The sequence below is a fragment of the Nyctibius grandis genome, chromosome 1 (assembly GCF_013368605.1).
Source record: "Nyctibius grandis isolate bNycGra1 chromosome 1, bNycGra1.pri, whole genome shotgun sequence".
In the NCBI taxonomy this organism is placed as follows: domain Eukaryota; kingdom Metazoa; phylum Chordata; class Aves; order Nyctibiiformes; family Nyctibiidae; genus Nyctibius; species Nyctibius grandis.
Window position 1 is genome coordinate 89,925,643 of NC_090658.1, and position 12,896 is coordinate 89,938,538.

Genomic DNA, 12,896 nt, shown 5'->3' on the forward strand with positions numbered 1-12,896 from the left:
AGTACTCCAGTTGGGGTCTCACGAAAGCAGAGTAGAGGGGCAGAATCACCTCCCTCGACCTGCTGGCCACATTTCTTTTGATCAGCCCAGGATATGGTTGGCCTTCTGGGCTGCAAGCGCACGTTGCCGGCTCATGTTGAGCTTCTCATCAACCATCACCTCCAAGTCCTTCTCCTCAGGGATATTATATGGTTGTTGCTTGGGGGATTTTCAGATGGTGCGTTGTAAAATATCGTGGTTCCCAGTTTAACAACCTGAAACTAGTATTAATAAATCTTTCCTAATGAAAGCTGACAATACTTGATTTTTCCACAGCAACCATAAATGTAACATTATGCAAAAAATTGAGGCGTTGACTTCTTGTTGAAGAACAAATGTCTGTCAATTTATTACTGTTTAAAGGACACATTAATACACAGGAGCCAATGCAAAAGGTTTCCCAGAATGATCTTTAAATTTGAATACAGGGAAAAGATATTAAAGAATGCTATAGAATAGATCAAATGAAAAAGAAGAAATTACATGGTCAGTGGCTTTGGGACCTTTGGTTGGATGTGATATAAAGCATTTCCAAGAATTATATCGGCCTCTAGCGTAATAGTAGCACAGGCTGCAACTAAAAAAATCACTTCTACTGAAAAAAAAGACTGCAGAAACCCCCATATCTCAAAATGCTTGGAAAGTGTTGTGGAAAAAAAATTCAAATGTCAAATAATTTCAAAAAACCCCACCCCAAACCCATTTGACTTCCTCTACTCCAGACACCAGGGCAGACTGGTCAGTCTTAAACACTTGCCTCAGTTTATGGGCAATATATCATGCTACACTCAAAGATATCATGCTTGTAAACACATGTGTGTCAGCTTATCTTCATATGCATGAGGGCTTCCTTTGAGATAAGGAAAAAGGCAAACCTAAGTGCATGTCCCTTGGGGTCTGACTCCGAATACAACAGAGCTCACAGAGAAGGAGCACGCCTCAGATCTAAGAGTACAATATGTGGGGAGAAAAAGCAAAAAAACCCCATTTTGGTCAAATACTGACCCCAAAACATTTCAGTGGCTGTGCTGGAGGAAGAGCTCCCACTGCAGCATGCTCTTCCAGCAGCCTGGGGGAAGGCAGTTGCTGGAGCAGCGTAGAGGGCAGCACAGGCAGCAAATGCTTCTTCACCATTGGCTCCAGAAACACAGCCTCATGTAGTTGGGGGATTAAGTGGTCGGCAGCACTCTCCACCTACTGCTGCCTCGACATGTCTGCCTTTTGGTCCCTGGAGCGGCTCACGGACATCCAACAGCAACATTTGCATTTCAGAGGTGGATTTGCCATCTGGGTGGCCTCTGATTTCTGAACCCAGTAAGTCGGTCTGACCTGAGGGATAAACAAGCTGCAGCTGGTCATGTCCCCCGCAGCTCAGGGAGTGGATGTGCCTTCAGGAATGGTACTTTATAGCTCATGGTCTGTCCCAGAGAGGAGAAAACACTGCTATGCCGATAAGGTGTAAGTTGTGACACAAGCCTATTTGTTGCAGGACTTCACCATGACGCTTTATCTGAGGCACTACTGGAAAGACGAGAGGTTGTCCTTCCCCAGCACCAACAACCAAAGCATGACCTTTGATGGCAGGCTGGTGAAGAAGATCTGGGTCCCTGACATGTTCTTCGTCCACTCTAAGCGTTCCTTCATCCATGACACCACCACAGACAATGTCATGCTGCGGGTCCAGCCAGATGGGAAGGTACTTTATAGCCTCAGGTAAAGCTGCATTCGGTCAATGCAAGCTATTAGTGGAGTGAGAGAGAAAGTGGTCTAGTTGATTCTTGTACTGTGTTTTTGCATGACTTCATACTAACAAAGAGACACAAAAAAGAATGAATGTGCTGACTATCCACTGACATCTGAGTCCCTGTGCAAGTTCATTAAGCAGCTGTTGCAGGAAGCCAATTTCTATGCCAACATTGCTGGTTCCACCAGTGGCCTTTGCCTTGCATGCATGGTTAGCCCCTGCTCCTGCTGTTGGGAAGCAGTGGGCTGTGATCCCCGCAGACCACTGCTGAAGAGGCAAGGCACAATCTAAGGAAGAGGGCAAAGTCTGGCAATAAACAGAAGTTCAGAGAAGCTATAGTTATCCACTTCACTGTACAACAAAGACTCTGGGCCTAGCAAAATATGCAATTTCTATTCTTATAGGTAATTATAAAGCAGTATAAATTACACTGAGTGCAACTTTAGCTTTATGATAAACAACAAAACAGGTGGAACATCCTTCAGCACATAAAGTGACAAGCTTCAGAGCAAGGGTACATAGCTCCTGGCGACTCACATGTATGATTAGAGCAACCCAAACACTTGACTTTGACTCTTTCTGCTTTTTGCTCACATTTCACATGAAATGCATGAAAGCTTCCTGAAGGGGACATTTTGGGTAAACTTTGTTTTGTCCTCTACTTTGAGGGGTGATCCCAACCCTGGCTTTCTCCCTTATTATCCAACTGGTCAATCAGCTTTGAGAGCAACATTGCTGACCTAAGTCTGAACATTATTAAACCAGAAATTTTTTTCTTTCTAATAAGTAATACTTCCATGCTTGGAGACGCTAAGTGAGGAGCATCTGTCAATATCCAAAAGAAACTAAAACTGGTGCTTCTGTTTTTCTTGGCTGCAGCTCCATCCAGTCAGAAAACAAGTATTGCCAAATGACCAGTAAAAACCTATTAGAGAGGAAATTGCTGGACAATATTCCGATGCAAGAATGTCAACATCACTTCCACAGCAACGAAATAGCAAAATACATAATAAATAGACAAAGCATCAGATGACAGATAATGTATTCTGAAGGACAAAAAAGAAGGAAAATCTGACTAATAGGAAGTCAGTATCAGCAAGATGCATCAATTTAGCTAATGATAAGGTTGCAGAACACATTGCTTGGGAAGGCTATGGAGGTCTTTAAAGGCATGTTAGACAGCGACCTTAGGAGTGGCAGTGGTAGAGCTAAGCCTGCCATGAGGTGAGGAGATCAACTTCTCAGCCTGCTGGGGTGTTTTATGATTTTATGAAAGGAAGGCAAGCAAAGCAATTCTGGGTTATCAGTTTGACAAGAATTTTCTTGTTGTCTGATATTTTTATCTTACTGTTCACTGGAATTCACAGCCTGAACAGTGTCTACCTTCTCATTATTAAATCTTTTTCTTCACTCAGCACAGTACACAAGGTTCAGGTGTTCCTTAGGCCTTTGAAAAGTTTGTTCAGGTCCTTAGTACAATAAAAAAAGGACAATCAAATGATATAATGTTCAGCTATAGCATGCATGCCTATATACTCTTTCATTTAGCTTCATGATACCAATCATCTGCATTGCAAGCATTTATGGTTGTCTAAAGAAGATGGGAACAGAAGAATATCAAACTACTCAGACCCTGTCACGCACAGTCTTGTGCTTAAACAATTGTCCTGTACAAAATGGTGTGGAACATCTTGAATAGCAAATTGACAGAGTTTCATTATTTTATTCAGTGGCGACTGCAGGTTGGAGTGCTTTATGAATGCTGGGGAAGTATGAACGCTGGTCTCCCCTTAAGAGCAAATGGGTCATTACTGCCTGCCTGCCTCTGCTGAATGCCTTAGCCTGTAGATTATATTTTTCCTTAGTGTCTGCCTTTTTAAGGGTCTTTGCCAGACTCTGTCTTCTCTTGTCTTGGAAACCACTATAGACATCGCTGGCATCTAAACAACAAACCCGAGCCAAGCACTTTCACTCAAAGACTAAATCCAGATAGGAACGCAACATCAGCGGGAACCCACACATGCAGAAGGACTACTAACATAACGGACTGCATTGTGTTTTTATCATTATGAGACAGATATCTGTCTGCCACTAGCCCTGCTATAATACATTAATTCTTTCTCCATTATGATTCATACTTGTATTTTCATTTACTTCCTTATGGTTCAAGCCAATTGAGTCAAGATTTATGGATGCTTCCAGTGCAAAGACAAAATTATTCTGTTAAAAATTAGATAATCAGACTGTAGCAAGACCAGAGCTTTTGATTGCTGGGGCAGAGAGTTTCAGTGGTCTCTGTTGCATACCAGCTCCAGCCCTAACTCGAGGCACTGCCTATGCCCTCTTGTGGCTGATACCCAGGTGTGATCACCGGGTTCTCATTGAGCAGCTGGAAATTTGCAGTGCGTGGAGAAATTACCTGCATCCTGCATGGCACTAGGATGGCTTTGATAAATGTAAATTATTCTGTCGTACAAAGTATCTGTTGAAAGCACAGATCTCTGTAGAGAGAAGTTTGCTGGTAGTCAAAGAGGAAAAAGTGCCCTTGCTGCTCTTTCCCATTTTCTTCTCCATTATTTTTTGTCATCTAGTAGCAATTTGTGGCGGCCTAACTTGCCGGTCATCTTTTCTAACACTAGCTTGCAGAGAAGAAGAAATGGCTTTAACTTAAGTGGAATGGCTTTAGCTGAATGGAAGGTATTTATTTTCAGTGGACTGTTACTGTCCAGATAGCTACTTAATAAAAAACAAAACTTGCAGCTTTACTATTTTTCAGTCACATAAGAAGACAAGTTTGTAATGGGGTGGTCTTTACTATTCCTAGAGTTACAGTAACGGCAATGTGCAACATGGATTTTAGTCGCTTTCCCCTGGACACACAGACGTGTTCCCTGGAGATTGAAAGCTGTAAGTAAAGCAGAGGAACAGGTGAGCCAAGGGCTGCACCCCATGGGCACCCAAACTTGTTCAATTATATCAATAATTATACCAATAATGAAACTGCTGCTACATTCATGAGAGCTCTAACCAAAATCAGCAGACTTCAACACTAAGAAAAACTCCCTGCCCATATTTTTTCACTAGAAGTAGAGGATGTTTGCAACAATGCAGTGTTTTTAAACACCAGCTGTGAGCGCTGTCTTCCCAGTGTCCCTGAAAGCCAGCCAGGCTGCCCCAGTGCCACCTCGTTCCCAGAGGACCCCAAGCCGCTTGCCTGCACGTTGGCAGTCCCCAGCAGCATCGGCTTGCGCAGGTGCCCTCAAACATGTAAATAAATGGCCCCATGCCCTTCACGTGCACTATCTGCTCACCTGTGGTGTAGAAACCATGACAGGGCAGTGACATTAATCACCTTCCTCCTTCATTTCTTATACCTGTGTGAGATCAGCCCAGCTTATACCCACATGCAGTTTCTTTGTCCCAAGTGTGACACACACACAAATTGGCTGGATTTCATACAGAGACGTTTTTGACCACTCTAATGTGGTGGGTTACCTGACACACATATTATGCATGCAAAGTTATGATTAGAGAAACAGAAGGGTTTACAAAATGCACCAGGCATAAGGCCTGAGGGCTGTGACAATGAGCTAGTCTACTCCTTACCACAATCATATCCACCGTTGCCACGGCTCTCAGCCAGGTGGTGGCATTTGGCATTTTCAGCTGGGACCTCACAGGTAGCCTTGAAGGCATGTGGGCACAGCCTGGGCTGTGTGTGCGATGGCAGCTGACTCAGTGCACTGCATTGAGGTTTGCTCTGCTCCCCTAGATGCCTACACTGAAGACGACCTCATGCTCTACTGGAAGAACGGGAACGATTCCCTAAAAACAGATGAGAGGATATCTCTCTCCCAGTTCCTGATCCAGGAGTTTCACACCACCACAAAGCTTGCCTTTTACAGCAGCACAGGTAGGTATCGGAGTGCTTGCCAAAGAGTGGGCTGAGGGAAGAAGGGGTGCAAACTGTTCCTCTCGACCTTGGCCATGGAGGATTGTTCATCAGGAGGTCTCCCTGTGGCCCATCAGACATGCCTCTCTTCCATGCTGAGGCTGCTGTCCCTGACACAGACTTCCATCTTGATGGTTATGTAGTCTTCAAAGGCAAGGCCTCTTCAAGATCACACCAAGCCCTAACATGAATTAAACTCTCCAGGTGCACAGGTTATCTTATCTTCTCTGGAAGACGTGGTCCTGAAAGACACTTTGACTTTGATAGTTGGTTCAGTAAGGACTCTCTTCTGTAAACCGCAATAATCTGTGGTCATTAACTGTGTTTTCCTAAAAGCAGATGGGGCACTATTCCCCTGATGCAACATCACCTGATCTGAAAATAGTTTGATGTTGGTGTGAGTTCTCTTTTTCCTTCTCTCTGTTATACAGGGTGGTACAATCGCCTCTACATAAACTTCACTTTACGTCGACACATCTTCTTCTTCTTGCTGCAAACCTACTTCCCTGCCACCCTCATGGTCATGTTGTCCTGGGTGTCTTTCTGGATCGATCGCCGAGCAGTTCCTGCCAGAGTCCCTTTAGGTAAAAACAATCTTGTACTCAGCAGACCTGAGACAATTGCTGCAACTGTGGCCTTGACCATCAAGACAAAATCCCCTGTGCTGTGCACTGCCCCTGCGTTGCCTTGTGGCACGGAAATCAGCAATGCCACACGTGTCCCCCATGCAGGGGACTGGCCATGGTACAAAATCTCCATCTGCCCTGCAGTGCCAAGTGAATTGACTTCCCTGCTTGCACAAGTGCTAGCTGCATGTGGTGAATCTGGGAGCAAAAATTCCACTCTGCTTTTTTGGATACTAACAGCGACAGGGCACAGAAATAGCCAAAGTGTCAGTATCCTTCAGAGACTTCAGTGAGCAAAAATGTGAAAATCAATATTAGCAGCCCTGACAAAATTTCAGTTCATTGAGTTTTGCTAGAGGAAGGAGGGTGGAGATATTACAGTCAGCTGAGCTGTGCTGTACAACTTGTTAAATGAGGTTACAGTGCAGTGTGAGGAATTCAGCTTCCTCTTCTGCAGCATCCTTCAGACAGATGAAGCCATATGCCAGAGGAGTCATCATGGGAGCAGAACTATGCTATGGACATAATTCTTCTTCTAAAGTGGATGCTTTGCCCTTAGCAAAGTGCTGTTTGTATTTTTGCAGACTTTGAGCCCAAGCTTGCTTTTACTTATTCAAGACAACACACCTTAGGACTTTATTTATTGTTAAAATTATATTCCTCAGTGGAGAGGATATATACAGGCATAACAGAGATGGCAATGGGGCAGTTATCCATTGCCTTGAGACATCATTAAAAGGAGAATAAGGGCTTGGGCCATGGCTTTTTGAGACTCGTAGGCACCGCATTTAGCAGTACTTTTTACCACCTAGATACTCCTGTGAATTCAGTCCTTTGTGCTTATATACATCATTTCAACTTTCAAAGAGATCATTAATGTGACATAATTAGCCCCTGGAATAAGAGGGTCACAGAGAGCCTCCCTCAGAGCTAAGATAACTCCAAACTATGGGAGCTCTTGCCCTTGCTGATGTGTTCATTGTACTTGCCCATGGTGTAACGTCGGGCAGCATTGCCCTGTGGGGCCCTGTTAGTCCCTGCTCTTGGCCCGGGGAAGGTACAGACCAGGCGTAGGAGCTGGCTGGTGACTTCCCAGAAAGCAAGACTTCCCAGGAGCAGACAGAAAACACAGGCTTGTAGAACCTCGTGGAAGCAGCAACAGCCGACGGGCTTCACTTGTGCCTGTGCTGCAGAGGGTGAACTAGAAGCTGAGCTACTTGTACACCCCCTCTGGGGACTGTCCTGAGCCTGAAGATGGGGTGCAGACAGCACAGGGTCAAAGCACTGCTGCCTGGCCGTGGGGTGGGAGGCTGGTGTTGTGACGAGGAACCGGGCCAGCAACACCCTGAGACCAGAACTGAAGTTGTTTTCACAAAAAAAGACAAGAAAACCCCAGTTAGAAATCAGGGCTGCCTGGACCCTCCTCAGGCAGTAAAACCCATCACCCAAATGTGAAAAACAATAGAATCATAGAATCATAGAATGTTAGGGGTTGGAAGGGACCTCTGGAGATCATCGAGTCCAACCCCCCTGCCAGAGCAGGACCAATGTAGGGCAGGTTACACAGGAACACATCCAGACGGGTCTTGAAAGTCTCCGGAGAAGAAGACTCCACAACCTCTCTGAGGAGCCTGTTCCAGTGCTCTGTAACCCTTACAGTAAAGAAGTTCTTCCTCAAGTTGAGGTTGAACTTCCTGTGCTCTAGGTAAATACTGCAAGGTAAATTCATATGTCAGAAAATTGTAATGACAGCTGTATTTGTGATGAAGACTCTGGTTTGAAAGTGTCTTACGGTCTCTCTGGTGGTGTATTCCCAGGGATAACCACTGTGCTGACCATGTCCACGATCATCACTGGGGTGAACGCTTCCATGCCCCGTGTTTCCTATATCAAAGCAGTGGATATTTACCTGTGGGTCAGTTTTGTGTTTGTCTTCCTCTCGGTACTGGAATACGCAGCAGTGAATTACCTGACTACGGTGCAAGAGCGGAAGGAGAGGAAACTCCGGGACAAGGTGAGGTTTTCTATCTCCGATGCAGCTTTATACCTCTAGGAAAAGGTATGGCAAATGTGTCAAAAGTTTGCAACAACAATGTGCTGCTCTCAGCTCCTGGGGAGAATGCAGCATGTACAAAAAGACACCAGCAGTGAGGCATTCCGGGTTATAAAGATTTGCTACAGACAGCCCACACCCAAGATCACTGCTCTTTTCTTCAGAGTCTGAGGGCACTCAGTCCCTCCATGTATAGCCCTTCACTACCTGTACAGATGTGACAGAGTTTAGGATTTTACCTTTAAATATTTTTTTATGCTGAAGATCCAAGCCTGTGCATAGCACCAGATGGATACTGCATTTTTGGTTTCAGATAACATGGCAGATTTCCCCCACCTTTCTCCAGGCACAGTCTAAACTTATAGACAGTGGCTCAACCTTCCCCCTTCTGCCTTCATTACATCAAATTATACACACCTAAGCTCTTCTTTTCAAATGGGACAAGCCTGATACATTACTCCTTGCGGATTCCCTCTGCCCACTTCTCTGATTTTCTCAGCTTCAAGGTACAGGTCCAACCTTTATTTACACCTTGACAGCCGTGCTTAAGCCAAATGAGCTTTCCACAGACAGCCCCGCTCTCTCCCTGACTGCACTGTGTTCTTGCAAGCACAAAACTGGAGAAGCTAAAAGCCACTGCCCAGCTCCATCCTCTCATTTTCCCTTTTGTGTCCCAGCAGCCTGAATTCCCCAGGCTTGTCCCCTCCTCTGCTTTTGTAAGGAGAAATGGGATGTCTGTGTATATCTAGACACAACTCAAAACCATCCTGCACTTACCTGTGTCCACAGCTTCCCTGTGCGTGCAGCCTACCTCAGCCTCGGCCCATGATGATGGACGGCAGCTACAACGACGGGGATGTGAACGAACTGGGGCACTACGTGTCCGAGAACGGAGATAAACAAGACCGAATGATGGTGCAGCTGGCACTGGGGTCAGAGAGGGGCTCGGGCAGGAGGAAAAACCAGAGATATGTCAGCATGCGGATTGACACTCACGCCATCGACAAGTACTCCAGGATAATATTCCCTGGTGCATATATTCTATTTAATTTGATATACTGGTCCATTTTTTCATAAATATCTATAACTTCTGTAGTCACAGAGCATTGTGACATTAAACAAAAGTACCATCTCATAGGCTAATGGAAAGAAAATGGAGAATTGTTTTAATTGGAAGATTGATTTTATTTTTGGGATTTTTTTTTTTTTATTTAGATGCAACTCATCTGTGGCATAAATAATTGTGCAAGTTTCACATTTCAGCAAAATATAGGATATAAAATCTAAAATTTTATACTTATTTAAAGCTGTGCTATGTTCCTCCTTGTGCCTCACAGGCCACTGTAAACTATTTTAACAAGTGACTACAATTGCCAGTTGCTTATATATGGTGCGTCCTCCATTTTGTGCCCCGAGATCCTAATTCTTTAAGTACCTGAGTGCATGCATACATCTCTCAGCTCAGCACACTTATCACGTTCAATACCAATAAATATAAAGAATGTGCAAATACTTGCATGTTTGCAGGATGAGGTCAGAAATGGTCATTGCAAACACAAAATATCCAGTACTGGGGAACACTTTGGCGAGGTTATTGCTGGCTAAATCTTGCTTACACAGCTAAATGTGTGCTGCCCCAGCAGTACTGCACTGACAGGTCCATGTAGGAATACTTTCAGATTTGTGCTTTGTCTTGTCATATTTAAAAGAAAGAAATCTTTCCAATCTGTTTTGATTATCTTTTTAAAATATGATTTGCAGTGTACACTTGCTAAGGAATGAACAAAAGCTGGACTTCCTGTGATGCTAAGCAAATCCTCTGGGAAACACAGGGGCTCTCCTTGGGTCTGCCTGTTTGGGTCAGCAGGAGTTTTGCTCTTGAATTTCCTAGGAGAGAACACAGGTTTCTCTACAAAATGATCCAGTGAAGACAATCAGGTGTCTACCAAAAGACTAAAACTACTCTAGGAGAAGCCACTTCTCTCTGAGATAGTCTGAGCATTACTAGTCTGTACAGCCCGAGAACCTGTTGCAGTCTGTGATATCTTGGCTCTGCTAAAGCCACTATTAATTGCACTCACTTCCAGGAAAAGCCTAGTCCATCCATTTTTAGTAAAAGCATAATAGACAGGTGCTCAACAGGTGACAAAGCAGTTGTAAGTACTTTATATCTGAGTTACTTAAGATACCATGCCAAAAAACTTTGTAATGAAGTAAAAATGAGCTTCTACCATGAGACAGCAGCTCCATTGCAGACCCAGGTACATCTAACTGACTCTGCTTTCATGCTGCATCTGTCCTCCCGGCACCCTGCAGCCCGCCATGCCCTTAGAGCAGGCTCAGCACCTTCCAGGGCAGGAGCAAGGAGACACAGCTGGAGCTGGGGGCATTCTCCATCACAGTTTCTGCAGAGCAGCCAGCCAGCGTAAACACTCCATATGGAAAAGGCAAAATCCTTAATGCAGAAGTAATAAAATATTTCAGAAAAACAAGAATTGGTTGAATGGAATCAGGGGCCTTTACAATAACAGGAGCACCAACGGTGTCTCAGAAAGTGAGGTCATTCAGTGGGTCTGCTGCCCTGTGTTATCCACCTACATTCACAAAGCTAACTGAGAGCTTAGATTACCAGGACTTCAAACACATGCATGATTTTGCACACAATTAGGAAATTCACTGTTCCCTGCACAGCAGATGCTGTTGTCTTTTCCAGATGTAGCTGCTCTGAGAATCAGACCAAAGCAGTTGTGTCTCCAAAATGAAAGGAAATCTTCTTACGTGAAATCTGCCCTGGAGTGACTGATCTGCCACTCTACGTAATTAGGCTCGTGACACAGACATTGCAGTTGTTTGAACACTGCTGGTTGTTGCTTTAATTTCTGATGTAAATAAATGTCATGTAAACATACTCAGCATTTCTTACAACTGCTAAAATCATGACCTGCTAAACTACCTACGCTCATCTTGCACTTACAGCCTACACTCCATAGGTAAGGCAATGAAATCACAAAAGTTAAAATCATCGAAAGACACACCCACCCATGAGAGTTTCACTACTCATTTCTATAAAGCGTTTTTTTCACATACACATACTATCTTAGCTTTGTTTTACTGTTTCCTTCATATCGTATTATTATTCAGTGAGGTTTTTTCAAGAGATTAAAAAATACGTATTTTCTCAAACCATAAACATTTCAGTCAGGGGAAGGTAGAAAGGTCACTGCTCCAGCAAAAGCAGATGAAAGGCTGGCCGCCAGGTTTGGCCACCCTCCCTTATTCCAATGGCACCTTTCCCCACAAATAGCTCCAAGATTTCTTCGGCACTTACTGGCACAGGAATGTATTTAGATTCTCAGTATTTTAAGAGCCCATTTAGTTCTACAATTTAAGAACAGCACAGACAGCAGTGCCAGATTTTATAGTAAGCTCTCCAGCTTCATAAGAAGCTTAATGCTACATAGTTTGCTGCAGTACTGTACATTCCTTTAGACTCATTGATCGCATACTACATACATTATTTGGCATCTGACCAGTATATTAAGGGAGATTTTGAAGATACAAATGCAAGCTGGACTTCTGAACCCCTTGGCTTTCAGCAGGAGACTTGTTTCTAATTTTCCATGTGATTTTCAAAGTTTCCCTTCCAGCACATCTCCCTAAACAGATTCCTCAACCTCCATATTTGGATTTACATTGTTAATTTACTTGTGTTTTATTTGGGAAACTCTAGTGCCTTTTCAGTCTTATATGAAGGTGTATATAGATGTATTCTATAAGTACAGGATATGTCATATACAGCCAGTGTTTGCCATCAGCAACTGTACTCATTAAACACATTTACATACAGAGTTTTTTGGTTTTTAACCTTCCAGTGTATGGTTTTTGCATCCAATCAATAACACCCTGCTCCTTTCCATTTCCACAGTAAATCAGTCTTATGGCTTATTTCTAGGAACGCTGAAAATCACAATAAAATTTCACATTTGTACAGCACTGTGTGTTTTCTAGCTCCAAAAGAATAAAGGTGAAGGTAGAAAGGTCACTGCTCCAGCAAAAGCAGATGAAAGGCTGGCCGCCAGGTTTGGCCACCCTCCCTTATTCATATATTATATAATATATAATATTATATATTATACATCCATGAGTTTATAGATGTACAGAAGACCAAATCCTGTGACGCTGGTAGGGCTGGAGAGCCCTGGGACTTCACAGGCAGGGCTCTGATAAGAAGTCTGCATGCCAACTCAAAATCACCGAGAAGATGACATTAAGCTTTCCACCCCAGACTGTGTATGTTACAGTCCTCATTCTTCTTCCTTAGGGTGATACTTTGCAATATAACTCAGACCAATTTCTTGGAGGTTAACCTAAAGCCCAGCCAAGGATGATGCTGTTTTTAGAAGTCAAAGTGTATTGGCAGGTCTGTGTGGATTATGTATAGACACAAGTTCTGCCTGTGAATATGTCTAGATTAAGAGCTTT

The 12,896-nt window shown here is 43.8% G+C and overlaps 1 protein-coding gene across 4 annotated transcripts in view; it reads left to right on the forward strand.

Moving 5' to 3' along the window:
- The window catches only part of LOC137662838 (gamma-aminobutyric acid receptor subunit rho-1), a 29,657-nt gene extending 20,166 nt beyond the window's left edge, over nucleotides 1–9,491 (forward strand). For all 4 annotated transcript variants that reach the window (XM_068399575.1, XM_068399560.1, XM_068399568.1 and 1 more), the window contains 6 exons: nucleotides 1,529–1,752; nucleotides 4,608–4,690; nucleotides 5,556–5,696; nucleotides 6,167–6,319; nucleotides 8,179–8,375; nucleotides 9,204–9,491. In XM_068399575.1, coding sequence (XP_068255676.1) covers nucleotides 1,529–1,752; nucleotides 4,608–4,690; nucleotides 5,556–5,696; nucleotides 6,167–6,319; nucleotides 8,179–8,375; nucleotides 9,204–9,491 — 1,086 coding nt within the window. The remainder of the gene's footprint in view (nucleotides 1–1,528; nucleotides 1,753–4,607; nucleotides 4,691–5,555; nucleotides 5,697–6,166; nucleotides 6,320–8,178; nucleotides 8,376–9,203) is intronic.
- Nucleotides 9,492–12,896: the final 3,405 nt, after the last annotated feature.